Source organism: Stegostoma tigrinum, unplaced genomic scaffold, assembly GCF_030684315.1.
Source record: "Stegostoma tigrinum isolate sSteTig4 unplaced genomic scaffold, sSteTig4.hap1 scaffold_49, whole genome shotgun sequence".
Taxonomy (NCBI): domain Eukaryota; kingdom Metazoa; phylum Chordata; class Chondrichthyes; order Orectolobiformes; family Stegostomatidae; genus Stegostoma; species Stegostoma tigrinum.
In genome coordinates this window covers 5242965-5260949 of record NW_026728419.1, presented here as the reverse complement: position 1 = coordinate 5260949, position 17985 = coordinate 5242965, and the positions used below count along the sequence as shown (strand labels likewise).

The window sequence follows — 17985 nt, the reverse complement described above, 5'->3', positions numbered from 1 at the left end:
CCCACAGCTACCTAGAATACACCTCCTCCCACCCACCCTCCTGCAAAAATTCCATCCCCTATTCCCAATTCCTCCGCCTCCGCCGCATCTGCTCCCACGATAAGACATTCCACTCCCGCACATCCCAGATGTCCAAGTTCTTTAAGGACCGCAACTTTCCCCCCACGGTGATCGAGAACGCCCTTGACCGCGTCTCCCGCATTTCCCGCGACACATCCCTCACACCCCGCCCCCGCCACAACCGCCCCAAGAGGATCCCCCTCGTTCTCACACACCACTCTACCAACCTCCGGATACAACGCATTATCCTCCGACACTTCCGCCATTTACAATCCGACCCCACCACCCAAGACATTTTTCCATCCCCTCCCCTGTCTGCTTTCCGGAGAGACCACTCTCTCCGTGACTCCCTTGTTCGCTCCACACTGCCCTCCAACCCCACCACACCCGGCACCTTCCCCTGCAACCGCAGGAAATGCTACACTTGTCCCCACACCTCCTCCCTCACCCCCATCCCAGGCCCCAAGATGACATTCCACATCAAGCAGAGGTTCACCTGCACATCTGCCAATGTGGTATACTGCATCCACTGTACCCGGTGCGGCTTCCTCTACATTGGGGAAACCAAGCGGAGGCTTGGGGACCGCTTTGCAGAACACCTCCGCTCAGTTCGCAACAAACAACTGCATCTCCCAGTCGCAAACCATTTCCACTACCCCTCCCATTCTCTTGATGACATGTCCATCATGGGCCTCCTGCACTGCCACAATGATGCCACCCGAAGGTTGCAGGAACAGCAACTCATATTCCGCCTGGGAACCCTGCAGCCATATGGTATCAATGTGGACTTCACCAGTTTCAAAATCTCCCCTTCCCCTACTGCATCCCTAAACCAGCCCAGTTCATCCCCTCCCCCCACTGCACCACACAACCAGCCCAGCTCTTCCCCCCCACCCACTGCATCCCAAAACCAGTCCAACCTGTCTCTGCCTCCCTAACCGGTTCTTCCTCTCACCCATCCCTTCCTCCCATCCCAAGCCGCACCCCCCGCTACCTACTAACCTCATCCCACCTCCTTGACCTGTCCGTCTTCCCTGGACTGACCTATCCCCTCTTTACCTCCCCACCTACACTCTCTCCACCTATCTTCTTTACTCTCCATCTTCGGTCCGCCTCCCCCTCTCTCCCTATTTATTCCAGTTACCTCCCCCCATCCCCCTCTCTGATGAAGGGTCTAGGCCCGAAACGTCAGCTTTTGTGCTCCTGAGATGCTGCTTGGCCTGCTGTGTTCATCCAGCCTCACATTTTATTAACTTGGAATCTCCAGCATCTGCAGTTCCCATTATCAAAGAAATCTTCAATATCTCTGTTAGTATTACTCGATTGGCTTACAGATGGACCAAAGTGCCTGTGGTCAGCTAACTGAAGATCTGGTAACTCCTTGCTGATTTATTGTACAGTTAATGGTGCGTGTTAATTTGTGATATTTCCTCTTCAATAGTTATCAGCCAGTCCCCAAAATGGGGCAACAGAGTGCTGCACCTTGCCATGTACACTTAAAGGAGAAATGCAAGGAAAATGTGTTCAGGCCTAAAACCTAAACATTGCTACTGCATTACAAAACAGGATCAAAATGATGGTCAAAGCACTCTCATAGAGCAAAAAAGGCTTCAGCAATGTGGAAAATACACACTGAATATGACTGCATGGCAACAAATAATTGGGATAAAAATTCCTCTTGCGATACTGGCAGAGAGCAATGGCAATTATTTGGACCGAGCATGACGACAGCAAACAGTCCAGGGACTTACCAAAATAGTTTTGAATTCTTGTGCTCTGTCCTCCTCTAATCTGACTCGGATGAGGCAGCTTTTCTCATTCTGGCGGTTGTCCCTCCGACGTGTTGCACACCAGCAGCTGCCCAAACCTGCACGCCTACCAGACTTGGCTGTGTCATAATTTGGTTTTGCTGATGCACCACTGTTGGATAAACCTCCAGAGGAGGCAGTATCCACGGATCTTAATGACTGTGGAATAATTATTTTGTTTAAGAAAACGTTTGTCAATTGTTGCATATTAGATACTTCCCCCTTTCCAGTTATATATATTATTACACAAAATATGCTCTCCTGCTGCCCACAAAGGTGAAGGCATTCTGCGCATGACAGCCTAATTGCAAGAACATGAAGTTGCACATGAATTCTTGGTCATTGCTGTCTTGTGAAATATTTAACTTGCAGTTCTTTCCTCTACCCGTAAAGATCACTTCTGAGGAATTATACTCCCGCTTGTGTTTACTAGCTGTTCAGTCAACATCAACAATTCAGTACTTAGCATGCCCATAAATTACTAATTAGTTTCCTTCGGCACAATAATTGTGGTCATTTCACTTGACCATGTAAACTGGTGCTTCAATTCTAAGTTTGTCAGATAAACCTTTGGGGTTTCAGTTTGCACACAGTATGTGAACATGCTTACATAAATATTTATTTGCCCACTTCACCCTGCTACGCACAGAAATCTTGAATACAACTACACTGTTTGAAGTTAAAACACACATTTATGAATTGCAGGTGACTGCGAATGGGCCAACCAGTGCATTGTGCAGGTCAGAATGTGTGCGGCACAGCACCACTGGCAGAAAGAAAGACAGACAGCAACAGCAAACCATACAGCAGAGAACTAAAGAAACCAGAAGTGAAATCATCCAAGTCACTGCAGCTCTCAGTTTATGATTAACATACAGGGAGTCACAACACTAAACAGGAGAATCCATAAAAAGGAAGAGGGTATTTTGAAACAAAGAAATACCACTCCAAAACACCTAAATGTGACCTAATAATACTTAGCCCAATTCTTAGGGGAATACATTATGAAAATATCCCTGGGACAAGTCCTAGACATATTCTGTAAACAATAACCATAACACAACTTTGATAATCTCCCAAGATACAATGGTCTTCAGCAGAGAACGCACTAATCAACAGCTCAAAGCCCAAATATTGAAGAAAAACAAAAGGTGCAGTCACGAGGACTCCATGCAGAGAGCTGCATTACTTTGTTGCAATTGCTGGATCAAGACTTATCCAACATACTCTAAATACTGTTTTTGTGGGCAGTGCGCTTCAAGCTGCGACAGATGTACCCCATGCACTAAAATTTACTGAGTAGAAATTAAACATGCTGTGAATAATTAAAGATGAAATATTTTGGCTATTAGTATAAAATCATATAAAATATCTAAGCAAAACAAAGCCAACAGCACAACTCAAAAAAAAACAAATAAAATCAGCTCTCACTTCGTGAGCGAATAATACCTTTTCTGGAATCAAATGCTTCAGTAACCAGCACAAAGGTTGAATTTTGCTGGCAATTGCACAGCTGTCTTGCCTTCGTTCTGAAAGCAAGTAACCCAACTTTGGCAAGTGGGACCTGGGATGGAAAATTGCTGGCAGCAGCCAGTTATGAAGATGCTTGGTGGAACGGCATTCACATTAAGGATTTCAGTCTGGCTGAAACATCAAAATGGCTATTCGGCTAATAGCTCTTAAAAGAAAGGCGAAGGAGATTGGCTAGGCAGCCATCTAGCTCCAGTGGCTGGGACGGTATCACTGAGTACCCTTGTATCCTCTTGACTGCCAAAGTGTAGTCAGGATAATAGACGGCAGGAAGACAGAAGAAAGGAAGGAAAGAAAGAAGAAAAAAAGTGTCTGGACATTATTAGACAAACCAGAGTCTCCAAGAACAACATATTTTACGTGATGAGTGCCTCACTGTCTCACCTTTTCCAGCGCTTTTTGCGAAGTGCTCGGCTCTTCCATTTCCAAGTGGCTGGAATCGGATAAAATGTTGGCTGCGGTAATGCTGTTGTCTGAATCCTCATTCTGAAGGGATGCTCGCTGCTCAGAGCTTTTAGTTTGAGTGTTGTGTATTTTAACACCTCTCTTTGAAAACAGGCTGCACAAGGGAAAGGGGACACAACAAACATGAAAATGTCATTGCATTCTAGAGAAACTGTTAAAAAAAATTAAACTAGAATGAAGGTATATTGATGATGTGAGTACCAGGAGTTTGATGTTCGCCACATTTGACCTGTGAGAAATTAATAGTGGCACACTCATACCAAGAGCTCGCATTACTAGTATTGAACACCGTTACATTGTCTCATCGTTAGGGAGTATATGAATAGGTTACAATGTTTGCATATTCCAATGGCACAAGAATCTGGACTTTTTGCAGTGTTTGTTCAACTTGCTATCAACCTCAATCTCATGAAAGGCAAAATGTGGATTTGAATACCCACAGGGTGGAAAATTTCCCCCAACCTGGCCACATGCTAATGTGTATGTAATTTCATCCCAAAAGCTGCAGTTTATTAAAAATAAAACGTAAAACAAAGTAACACCATTGATAATTGATAGAAAACTGTATACAACACTTTGTAAGGTAGGACAGTGTACTCTGAATTTGGCCTTCAGTATATTGGTACTGCAAACATTAGGATTTCTATTCAGCAATTTGCATTTATATTGCATGATTTACATCGAAAATTTTCCAAAACTCCCAAAAGAAGTACAGCAGATGGCATGATAAATAAATTCCCACACTGAAAATCCCGATTGTTGGTATATTAAGCATTAAATAGTACAGGGAGCAAGAGCAGATGGCTGCTGAAATGTGAGATTGCACAATAATGCCGCAATGTTGATTGCCTGCACTTCGAGAATCACAATTAAGCCACGGAAGCCTAAATCACATCCATGTAACATCCACACTCATGTAAAGAGAAGATATCCTAGGAAGTGAATAAGTGTTTCCCTTCTCTTTCTTGGTTTCTATATAACAATAGTCACATGTCACAGTCCAGATCACTGCAAGGCACAACACAGCAACAAGGCATGGTTTTGCTTCTCTGAAACTCTACACGGGTAGGTGGTGGAAAATCTGACTTTGCTGAGTTCTGGTCAGTCCTTACCTATTGAACAGAAATATAAGATAATATCCCCAACTCAGGAAAATTATCAAAAACAATAACTTTGAAGTCTTTACACATGTATGCACAACAACACAAACACATACTTTCACGTCACCCACATGGAAAGAGATTTGAGTTTTATAGACAATAGGTGCTGGAGTAGGCCATTCGGCCCTTCGAGCCAGCACCACCATTCATTATGATCATGGCTGATCATCCACAATCAGTATCCTGTTCCTGCCTTATCCCCATAACCCTTGATTCCACTATCTTTAACAGCTCTGTTTATCTCTTTCTTGAAAGCATCCAGAGAGTTGGCCTCCACTGCCTTCTGGGGCAGAGCATTCCATATATCCACCACTCTCTGGGTGAAGAAGTTTTTCCTCAACTCTGTTCTAAATGGCCTTCCCCTCATTTTTAAACTGTGTCCTCTGGTCCTGGACTCACCCATCAGCGGAAACATGCTTCCTGCCTCCACAGTGTCCAATCCCTTAATAATCTTATACGTCTCAATCAGATCCCCTCTCATCCTTCTAAACTCAAGTCTCCAAGACCAGTCGCTCCAATCTTTCAACATATAATAGTCCCGCCATTCTGGGAATTGACCTTGTGAACCTACGCTGCACTCCCTCAATAGCAAGAATGTCCTTCCTCAAATTGGGAGACCAAAACTGCACACAATACTCCAGGTGCGGTCTCACCAGGGCCCTGTACAGCTGCAGAAGGATCTCTTTGCTCCTGTACTCAATTCCTCTTGTTATGAAGGCCAGCATGCTATTAGCTTTCTTCACTACCTGCTGTACCTGCATGCTTGCTTTCATTGACTGATGCACAAGAACGCCTGGATCTCGTGTGCTTCTCCTTTACCTAACTTGACTCCATTGAGACAGTAATTTTGAGGTGGAGCTTCAAATGTGAGAAGCATGGCTGATAATTTTTCAACAGAAGATATTTCTGCTGCCTGCTGGCCCACAAAGTAGAACACAAATCTGATTTTTCACTCAAAATCGTTAAACATTGCTAGTTTTCATTATACAGGCCCACAAATATGCAAATTTAATTCACTGTAACACCTTTTTTGCTTACTTGTCTCTCATAAACAAATTTATTCCGGTGAAATTTAGCCATGGTGCAGAAACTTCTCTGGATAAATGAGAATCACTAGGCAATACCAAGCTCATCACAGGTCCACATTCTACACTCATGGTCATAGCAAAGAATCTCTATCAATCAGTCTACACTAGACACATGCACGAGGTGAGAATAACAGCACCACTCCTTGCATCATCTCAAATTACTCGAACAGTTACTAAAAAATCTCACTCCAATGAAGCAATAATGACCACACATCAAATGTCTCTATTTGTCAAGGAACAGATGTAATTACCTTTCTGTCCATTCATCCCAATAATAAAGGAAATAATGAGATATTTGCGTTGCTTAACATGGGATACTTACCAGCTGAGGCGTTTAAACACACTCTTTTTGGGCTTTGGCGGTTTCTCGAGTTCAGAGGAGCTGCAGGGTGGCAAATAAACATTTTCAGACAAGATTCATTTAAAAAGAATCAGATGCTTTTGTTCAATATTCTTATTATTTATGGCAAAATCAATCATTTACATAGATTTGAAATTGCAGAATGATAATTTTGTTTGCAAAAGGCACGTGATTTCAGGCAGGAGAACACTTAACATTACTTTGACTAATGAGCGACAAAAGTTCTCACTGTAGGCACATCGATCTTTTCTGCTTTATGAACAGCAGATCAAGACAATAAGAGTTCTGAAGAAATGTCACCAGACCCGAAGGATAACTCTGCTTTCTTTCCACAGATGCTGCCAGACCTGCTGAATGTTTTCAGCAATTTCTCTTTGTGTTTTTGATTCCCAGCATCTGCGGTTCCTTTGCGTAATTTTTTACCAAGATTATAACCCCCTCAGTCTTTTTGCAGAACACGTGGAATTGAACAAAATGGTCGAATTTCTACAGCAGGAACAGAAAAAATTAACAAGGACTGGGCTTGAAAAAAGTTAACTGGAAAACATGAGAATCAAACTTCCAGTGCCGAAGGTGATACATTAGGTTGTAAAGTTATACAGGAGTTTCTCTGGGCCTCATCCACACTGTCATGTGAATGTACAGACAATGTCAAACAATGAAAGGTAGTCATGAATCAGTCACTTCAGGTGACTAAAACACCACATGCCACATCTCGGAGGTAGTAAAATGAGGAGTATATCTCTTGACCAGACTTTCTGTTGCTGATATTTTCAGACAAACTGTCCGAAAATCAACTAAACTATCCGAGAAGTCCAAAAGAACTTTAAATATAACTTATGATCCATGCAAAGTGAATTTCGGTAACATTTTGTAATTACTGTTATAAATAAATACCATGTTTGACGTTGGCCCAATACTGACTGTGCCACTGATGGAACTGACGATAATGCCAGGTGCTTGCTGCACATGGGCATCCATAGCCTGAGGATGGGCTTAATAGTGAGCTTTGATTTTCAAAGCAGGAATGTAAATTGCTACATCACGTACATTTTATATAAGAACTTCGGTCCACCAATTTATGAAGAAGCAAACTGTTTTCAAACAATGTAATTATTACAAAGCCTGCTCTGTCAAAACTAAAAAATAGTTTCAGTGATCTATAATCTGGTTCCTTAATCAACTCTGGTCCAGGAATGGCAAAGTGTTTTGTTTTTCAGTTGGAGATTATTTTTGGTTGCATTATTAAAAATATACTGTGGCTATTTCGAGATGAGGGAATGATGTTTTTAGGCAACCATTGAAAGATACTTTAAAATGCTGGCCAATTGTGTAGGGTTATTGTTAATTTTATGTTAGTAATAGGATTATGTATTTGAAAAGAAATTGGAAGGTAAAGAAACATTTCTCAAAACTGGTACAATTTACATCTGGATTTGTAGGTGCACCCACAATAGGAGCTCTTGGACATGTTGCTAAAATTGGTCACTCATCAAGTTTTTTGCATTTTCCTGCAATCGTTGGCTTAGTGGTAGTATACTCTGCATTATTATATACCTTTGAAATGCATTTTGATGCACTACAACAGAATTGATTCATTGAGCAACTGGCTTTATCCTCATAGGTCAGAATTCATTGTCAAAACTTTGAAACCAAGGAAAAGGAAGACAGTAAGTAAACTGGCAGCTCACTAGCATTAAACAGCAATTATAACTAGAGAAGATTTCACACACAACCCTTAACTGTTTTACCTGCACACTCCTACAATACCAGTTACGTACTCGCTATCCTCACTTAAGTATTGTTGCAGAAAGAACAAGTCTAGAAAATTCTCGTTTGGACGAAGGGTGTAAGATGAGCAAGCAAACTGCAGGGATTTGATACCCAAAATTATTTCATATTCCTGAAAGAACACAAATAAATAATGAGCTGTTAAAGCAAGTTTAAACTGCTATAATTGCTCCTGCTAAATCCGAGTCCATGGTATTTTGAACAGCATCGATAACTTTATTCAAAGTGCATAGTACATCATGTCACAAAAATATTTCTGCTTTGGAAATAAATGACACGAACGTGATTTTTGAAGGAGATATTTCTGTACAAATTATCCAGGATGGTTTCAGGACACTAACTCCCAAAACAGTGCTTCAAAGATGGATTATTTTTAAAAATGATTCATTTAAGAACCATAAGCTGATTTAGGGTGAAGACAAGAAATGTTATGAAAGATCATTCATCCATGCAAAAGGAAGTCTGCCAAGTACAAAATAAGTGGCTGATCTATAGTAACTGATACCAAGACAGACGGTGAAAATGTTGAGTTAATTTTTCAAGGTTGCACCACCATGAAATTGAATGGACCATGAGCAGCTCGAAGTTACTGGACTATTTTCTTTCAACCACAGTGGCTTCTTGGTTGAATCTTGTCACAATTTGACATGTAAAAAGGGGCAGACCTTTCTAAGTCAAACTCTGACAACATGTTACTGCCAAGTTGTAAAGTGCCAGCCAGTTTTCAACAGGTCAGTGAAAAGAAACACTTCACTACATCCACATCAGCCACGACAAATGGCGGGCCATTTGACAGATTACATTCCGAGCTGGTGAATTGGAGTCACACAGCGTTGGATGCCTATTTTACCACCCAGCTGATTTTACATCACATAGCCCAGTTTGGCAAATTCAGCATCAGCTGCTTCTGATCGGAACCTATTCTATTCATAGGGACCTCAAGTTACAGCTCTGTAAGCAAGAATTCATTGTTTGCCATAAGGTCAAATTCCTCTCAAATTCATATTCTCAGGTTGCCTGCTGAATGTTGCAGTACAAGATGAAAATACAATCTGAGTGGGTTATCTCTGGGTGCTCTGGTTTCCTCCCAAGGTCCAAAGATGTGCATGTTAGGTGGATTGCCCATGCTAAATTGCCCGTAGTGCCCAGGGATATTTAGCTTCAGTGAGTTAGACATGGGGAATGGGTCTGGGTGGGACCCTCTTCAGAGTGGCCCTATGAACTTGTTGGGCCGCATGGCCTGTTTCCACACTATAGGGATTTGATGATACCCTCAACAGTAGCCATGACAACAGGGATGTTTGAGAATTTGGTATTACCAAATTCAGAAATATGGAGTAAAACATACTGCCCAGTCAGTGAGAATCCAAACAGGTGCACTCCCTCAATTTCTGACATCCCATGATGAAATGATGCCTCTCATATAAAGGGAAATACTAATATGGAGAGATTGTTTACCCAGTGTCTTCAATAATGAAATAGCTTCCATGACACTGAGATTATTTGAACAACATCTTCATTCACATAACGCCTAGCATATCCTGTACATGGCTGTGATTGTTCAAAGGTAAATTGCAGCACATTAGCAGCGCAAAAGCAGTCTATTTGACTGAACTGCTCCATGCTGATCTATACACCTCTCCCACCTTGCTTCAAACTCTAAATATGCCGTTGTGTCCTTTCTGACATCTAACTTTCTCTCAAATACATCTGTGCTCATCCTCTCAACGAGTCCTGGTAGCAGCAGCTTCTGCATTCTGGCTGCTCTGAGCAACAAAGCATCTCCTTAATTCTTTATTGGATTTATTAGTGACCATATACATTTAGGATGCTGTTGGGGACTCCCCCTACACCCCCATCAAGCAAATAAAGCAGCACAAGATTGAAAAGCATGCTTTTCCCCTTTCATACAATTCCAAACATTTTGTACAGTGCAATTTTCAGTACTAACTTTTTGTCTCTTGTCAAAGTTGATCAAGCCATTCTGTAAGAGATAGACAAGGACAAAGAAAATTAATTCAAATGTACAAAGGTCAAACAGTACTACAAGATCATGAAATTTAAAAGATCAGAAGTGAAATACAAGCTCTGTAAACTTGGTTCCGTTTTAGTATATCGTCAAAGGCCAATCACAAATGATCTATCATACCACCAGGTCATATCTTGGACACTACATAGAGTCCTTTGCTCCAGTCAAGTAGATCAGTACCAAGCTGAAGACATTCTCAGCTGTTCAACTGCTCAATAGGCAGTGACATCCAGGTAACCAATTTACCTGTACAGAATAAAAATGATGTGCAATTTATCCAACCTTTTGAAAAACTAAACCCATATTCAATTAACTGCAAAGTGATTTGCATGTTCCTTTGTTTACAAATTGTTTGATTCACAGCACAAAGCATCAAATTATTCTGATTGGGATTATTAATCAAGCTCATTCATTTTTTTATTGCTTTGATTCTCATCTACAAGCAGCTTGCAATGAAACCATAATAATAGCGCTCATCAGCAAATAAGGAATCCAAATCTTGTAAGAGAGACTTACTGAATGGTAATTCGGGAAAGCCGAATCCAGCGCTGAAAATTCTGTTAAGAAAGTTCCCAGGTACGGCACAATTCCCTGAACAATATCCTGGAAAAAGAGAGGTGAATTTGTTTAATCCATTGTGAACTCATTGTCCTATTTCTCAAAATTACTACTCCATGTCTTATTTATTCCCTTGATCATACAACTAAATCTATTTAGAATCAAAATTTAGGACTCAAAATTTTAGACAGTTATACAGTGGAATGCAAAGTTAGATCTATAAAGGCCAGGCAAGTTCAACGTTTGATCCCTGATCTGTGAACTGGAAACCAAACTCAATATTTGTGTAACCTCATCATTTGGAGATTGGAAATGTTCTACGTAGTGTGCAATTTCGCTTGAAGATAAAAACAATTTACCTCACCAGATCTCCAAAACTTTGTCTCAACAAGTTTAAATGTCATTTTTTTTCTAAACTCAAGAATATAATTCTTCTCAATGTCTTTTCATAGGACACCTCTCTTACCCAAAGAAATAATTTAATGGTCTCAGACGGTGGGTTGGTTAAGAACCTAACAGCCTAGGAGATCTATCGGAATTGGCAAATTGGAACCAATATTGGGTTTGTGGCAGGAAGTAAATGCGATTTTTGAGGGGCTTTTCGGCAACTTGATGCTTTCATCCAGCAGCATACCACAGGACACAGTAATAGTTCTTACTGTGCGTACATTAATGTTGAAGGCACGAAAGCTCCAAGTATGAACAGCCGGTTCACAGATGACACAAGAATTGGACGGTTGTAAACAGCAAAAAGCCTTAGTCTCTCGGGTTACACATATGGGCTGGTTAGAAGGCTTGAACAGAGGCAAATAGAATTCAATCCAGAAAAGTGTGAGGTGAAGCATTTTGGGAGTCTAATAAGTCAGGACAATATATGTTCAATGAGATAATAAGGTGTGGAGCTGGATGAACACAGCAGGCCAGGCAGCATCAGAGGAGCAGGAAAGTTGATGTTTTGGGTCTGGATGACAGAGGATCAGAAGGACCTTGGTGTGTGCATAAACATATTCTTGAAGGCAGGAGGACCTGTGGATAAGTTGATAAAATATTGGATACTTGCCTGAATATAAGAGCAAAGAAGTAATGATGGAACTGTAAATAACATTAGTTGAGCCACAGCTGGAACAATGTGTGCCGAGAAACGAAGGCATTTTGCTACTTACTACCGCTCCAATTCTTGTGTCATCTGTGAACCTGCTGTTCATACTTGGAGCTTTTGTGTCTTGAACATTAATGTACTCACAGCAAGAACTATTGCGGTGCCCTGCACCATTGCCAAAGCACATTTGTGTAAGATGCTGCAAGATTAGCAAACCATGCACTGTCATTCACTGCATAATCTGGGAGAAAGCTTTATGGAAGTTATACAACTGTCCAATCATGAACTCACATTTTCCCCTGTATACTTACAGAATTTTGCACCACAAAAACAATCATCACGCAGAGCACACATTTTTGATTATAAAAGCAAACCTACTTTTAGATTCAATCTAGATCAGAAAAATATGTTGAAATTCTGCACAGTGCACCAATCACAACACACAATAAACAAAGTGTGACAGCAGGGCAGTAGAAATTCTGGGGCAAACATCTGGAAAGCAATGTAAAAAGATCGTTCACTGCAACTGGAACATTGAGCAGTTTGAAACATGGAGTGTCTGTCAAACTGACAACATGCTAGCATGATTACTGCATTTCTCCCTCTTCAAATACCAGCTTAAAAATGCTTCAATTCCATCTAAGAATGATTTAGAGAATAAGAAAACTTTGACTATTTTCTGAGCTGGACAACTAGTTTGGTAAAGTGGCACCAAAATATTTATATCTGACCAATTATTTTGTTCTTTTATCAAATTCAGGAGCAAAATGAGTGGACAAAGAGCATGATAAAAGGAGTGAGGAGGAATGGCTAGAAACTTGTCAGTTTTCGTCCAAGCTAGTTGAAACTAGATAGTTGATGTCTGAAATACTGAACAAACAAAGAGATATGAATATCTCTCCATTCCGACGCAGCAAATAGTCCTTACTGCGGAGAACAATAAAAGGAAAACATGGTAATTGAGTAAAAACACTTATGAGAACCAGTTAAATCTCTTAATGTTTTTATTAATTACAAGGCCCTTGAAGTGTACAAAGCAAAAGAAAAAGAAATTGGCACATATCGCACTTTAGACATTGCTTCAGTTCAAATTTCCAAGATAATGAACACTGAGAAAGATAATCTATGAAGGCTGCATCACTGCAGTATAACCACATTTGATGTTGATTAAAATGTTAACTGCAATATCATCAGCAATTACAAGAATCATGGCAAAACAATCTTGGAAGACTTGAGCCAAGCCAGACCACCTGGACTGCAATACATATATTCCTGTTGCAGTATTGATTGACAGAATCTGTACGCATTCAGTCACCAACTGAGTTCATTGCAGATATTTTACTATAAACTGTTGATCATGCCCTGAATATAGTCACACTGGGCCAAGTGCAACACCTTACCTCCATTAGCAGCTCTCTACTTGCCATAAAGTTATCTTCTTCATTGTTTGAAAGGTCTTCAAATGTTATCTTACTGCTCCTAGTCAAGAGAATGAGACAAATTACTCTTGACAGAATAGAGTCAAGATAACAAACAGCTGATACGGAATCTGACAAATAAGCAAGTAATACAGACAGTGAATGGCAGTGAAGCATTTTTACAGTAAGTATAGTTATTTTAGCCAAATTGTTCAGAAATGTTTTGGCAATCTCTGGGGCAGGTAGAACTTGAACCCTGATTGTTGAAACCCAGGGATGGGGATACTGCCATTGTGCCGCAAAAGCTCTTGAGTGCAGTCGTTTTGGTGAATCTCATTGTAGCAAGAGAGATTTCATTCCCAAGCTGCCTACAAAAAACAACCATGATCAAATGGTCTGAGGCACACGAACATAAACTACAGGTGTGCACTTCAAAGTGTTATAGAGTGCTTTCTTGGGAGATTAAAATAATTGTTGTCTTTGTATTTTAGCATCCCACACAAACCTCTGGCTTATATCACCCCATCACAGCATATCCACAGGAAACTGTGTTACGTTCCATCCAACAGCAGATCAGTTTTGGAACACGATAGTTAAATATTTCAAGTTGCCAAACAGTTTTCTTTTTCCACTTAAACAAATTAACTCTTCGCTCCTTCGTGAAAGAATGAAAGATTCTGCCAATTAGCCAATTGTTAGGATTGCACTGTAGTGCCTCTGGTAATCCTGTTAATGCACCGAGTGTGTGAAGATCACTTGTGCAAGTAAACCTGGAGGTCAAACCTGCAATTTCCTACCTCATACTTATCAAATAAAAATTACATGGCTCTTTCTGAACAATGACTTACTTTGACACGGCTGCCCAAGTCTTCTTCAAATTGAACACACTATTCGATTGCAATGCAGTGGTAATTGCATGCACTGACGAGAAATTCTGCAAAGTCCTACATTCCTGTCAGAGAAAAAAAGCCGTGAGTTCTGTGGAAAAAGCAGTGACTCCCCATTACCCAACACCTCAGACTTTTTAAAAAGGTTCTATCAGAAAAATGTTAGCTGAGAAAATAACAGCATTAACAAACAAACTTTTTGAGGGAAAGAATTCCATGATTCTTGGCAACTCAAACCTTGATATTTGTTTTGTATCCCTCTGAGACAACCTCTTCAGTTCCCTTGCTGCCAGCCTGTGACTGGTTAGATATGATTACTGACACCAAAGGAGAGCTCAAAAAGAGTAGGATTGAGACATGGACATCTGAGTGGTAGAAGTGGCGAAGGTAGGGGGGTGGAGGCGGGGTAATCATCTTTGGTATATCCATCACATTTAGCTCATAAATGAATTTTAGGTTGTATTATCTGACAGAATAGGAGGGCAGGACCAGTCACGTGAGATACTCATTCGAGGGAAAACAAACAAATCAGGAAATTGGGTCTACTTTTATGAGTCACTACGTTATTGATACTGAGTTAACTAATCTTACATAGATTAGCAGCTGAATGTCCTTCATCTGTTTCCACCACCCCCCCAACCTGTTGGAGGCAGGGAGAAAACTGGATCAAATCAAACCTCCCAAATGTGTACTTTGGGTTGTGGTGGAGACGAGGAGGAAGCCTGCGAGTGTTTGTTATCAGGTCTCAAAGCCACTTCTGCTTGGGGAGGAAGGCCAGGGAGGGGCAGGGTGATCACACCATTTGGGATTTCTTTGGAGGTGCGTCAATTGGCATAATCATAAGTGCCTTATCTGATTAAGGCCAGCAGGTAGGTTCTCAAGCCCAGAGTCTTCCGGCTTCAGGGAAATAAAGCTGCTGCAGTAAAATGGAAGTAATGGAGGGCACTTCAACATGGAAGCCACTCCTTGTCAACTATTGTAAAAACTCAAAATCAGAACTAGAAAAGTCAGCCAAGTGATCAAGTGATTCCTCTTCAGAATAGCCTTTGATAGTGCCAGTGGATATGTCAGGAACTCTTTCATCCATGTCTACGACTGGGTGTCAGCCTACATTCGGTTGAACTGCTCCATATTGTAAAACTGGAGACAGACTTTCAAATCCCCATCAAGGTCCCATTAATGCCTCAAGACTCTTAACGAGTCAAAACTGATGCAGGCAGTGTTGCCAAGACCCAAACCAGACTTCTCTAAATTAGCTGGCAACAGAATTATTGTGAACTTTCATTCCAAACCTTCCTAATGAATGAATATTTTGTTGTCACGTGTATACGGGAAAATACATTGAAAGTACAGTTTTGTTGCAAAATCCAGTGCAATTTAGGATTACAAAATCAGTAAGAATCAATTACTTCCTTTACTTAATTAGTTAATTACTCGGTTCCTATCCTGATCCTTTCCAAATGTACGAGTGGGAATGCCACATGTTGGCGACAAGTACAAACCTGGTATCAGATCTGACAGCCCTTCCTCACTCTTTTACCGATTGCTGACTAACATGCTGAGACAAATTCCTTTGGCAAACACATAAGAAACAGACAACCAGGCAAGTTACTGAAGTGCCGTCATGTAGGCATACAGAATGCAGAACATTGGGAATAAAATGTACACTGTTTCGTAGACTGATTACAGCTTGGAAGGGAGGCAAATAACACTATGTAATGCCCAATAACTAACTTCATTTTTGAAGGGCCAGTAAAAATCTGAAATCAGTTTGCCTTTTTTATCCACATAAATATTTTTGATGAGAAAAAAATACATTAATACTTCAATGCAACTGTAAACTGAGGCAAGAACTATTAGCAGCCAGCACTACAGAAATTATGAATGCTAGGATTTTCCATGAAGCATTCAACTCTTATTCAGAAAAGTATTCTGCTTGCCAGTTCAAGAGGCTTTCAAACCTTGGACATATCAACACATAGTGTTAATGGCTTGCTCTCTTCCACCATGGTTGTTTCATGCACTGTGGACTTTAACATGTCACAAAGGCTAAAAACCAATAAAGAATAGTGTACCTGGGCAACATCAATCCATTTCTCAATGATTTTAGCCCTCTGCCGTGGTTTCAGCTGTTGAGGTCTTAATATGGTGCTGGTGACACATTTTGTAACATTATTGAACTGTGTAATGGTGGCCTGGACGGTTGATACCAGATGCTGTTTTTCTTCCTTCCCTCGTTGAGACCAGATGGACCCTAAACATTGGCTGGGCACAAGTTTCCGAAAAAGATCCTGATCAAAAATAAAAAGGAAACAAAGGGTAAAGGTATCAGTCGTGCCATGTTTTTAGCAATGAACGACAAACAAGATTTGTCCGTCCATGGGTACATTCGTCCTGCTAGTTTGCAATTGTACATTAAAACTGCGTGCTATATTGTCAACGACTGGCTACATAATACTCACATTGATGCACAAGCGCACATTGGCTATTCAGACAGATCAAAACCCTCGAATTTTCAGTCATCTGCTTCCTATTTGTAGGTTAGATTTAAAATCACTGGTTATCTCCACCCAACTCCGACTGGGCTCCACGCACACCATCATGCATGGCTCTGCTGGCAATAGTCACTGCTACAGATGCTCAGCCCTGGTGGCCCACAGGCTAGACAGGCTGGGCATCAGTATAGCAGCCCTGCATCATGTCTACTTCTCGCACCAAGGCAGGTTGACAGAACACAATGGCAGCCCGGCCCTCTGTTGGTTCAACAGATCTCAATGTCAACACTTCCCCACTGTTGGTTTCATGCTGAACACGAATATTGCCAAACGTCCAAGCTTGTCAACTGGCCATTCAGATTACATTGTGTCCTTCTGTCTCCCTCTTCAAGATGAGCAACTCCCATCAACAATTATGCCCCAACAGTGAAAGTTAACACAACCGGCAAATAGTTCCTTCAGATCCCCGTAAACTCATTCAGAATGGAGAAATTTGTCAGTCTCGTCACTTTCAAAGCCAGAGTTGGCTGTGACAGGCTGCAGTAGAAAGGAGTGCTCAGAAACCATCGAGTGGGAAACTGTTGCATGTTTATGCAAGCATGGTGGGCTCTCACTTTTAACAGTCTGATCACGTCACAATGATGTCATCGATCATTTCTGGCAAGGAATAGCTTAGGGTAACCCTGCTGCCTCGACAGCAAACTACATAATAAAACTCCTGCTGTTTAATGCTTCAGCCCCCTGGACCTGTGCGGTAAAGGAAAAAAAAAAAGAACTGGCAATGAGGATCAAAAAAAACCGCTTTGAGATTCATCAGGTCAAACCACTGATTTGAAAAAAGACTCTCAGCCCTCACTGCAGATCTCTATGATTCAACAAAAGAAAAGCAGCTACATTCCTCGACAGACACCCAACGAGGTTGCTGCCCACCAAAAATGGCTGCTGTCATCATTATGTCACATGATTAGACTCTAAATGCCAGTCGGTATATACATACACATATGCAACAGAAACTGCAGTGAAAACAGACAGTTACCTTTGGAACTCTGTGCAGAAAAGCAGCTGCCCCTCAACAAACTGAGATAACAAAGTGTGGAGTTGGAGGAACACAGCAGGCCAAGCAGCATCTTAGGAGCAACTGTGCTCACCCAGCTCTGCACTTTGTTATCTCGGGTTCTTCAGCATCTGCAGTTCCCATTATCTCTTATCCCATAACCAAAACCAACTTTTGACAAA

The 17985-nt window shown here is 41.2% G+C and overlaps 1 protein-coding gene across 1 annotated transcript in view; it reads right to left on the bottom strand.

Moving 5' to 3' along the window:
• The window catches only part of LOC132208609 (ral guanine nucleotide dissociation stimulator-like 1), a 62460-nt gene that overhangs the window by 12819 nt on the left and 31656 nt on the right, over positions 1-17985 (bottom strand). Inside the window, exons 16-24 of the mRNA XM_059644076.1 lie at positions 16330-16545; positions 14216-14319; positions 13350-13428; positions 10809-10895; positions 10215-10247; positions 8224-8375; positions 6434-6493; positions 3783-3957; positions 1812-2027 (exon numbers count right to left, since the gene is read on the bottom strand). Of these exons, the coding sequence (XP_059500059.1) occupies positions 1812-2027; positions 3783-3957; positions 6434-6493; positions 8224-8375; positions 10215-10247; positions 10809-10895; positions 13350-13428; positions 14216-14319; positions 16330-16545 (1122 nt within the window). The remainder of the gene's footprint in view (positions 1-1811; positions 2028-3782; positions 3958-6433; positions 6494-8223; positions 8376-10214; positions 10248-10808; positions 10896-13349; positions 13429-14215; positions 14320-16329; positions 16546-17985) is intronic.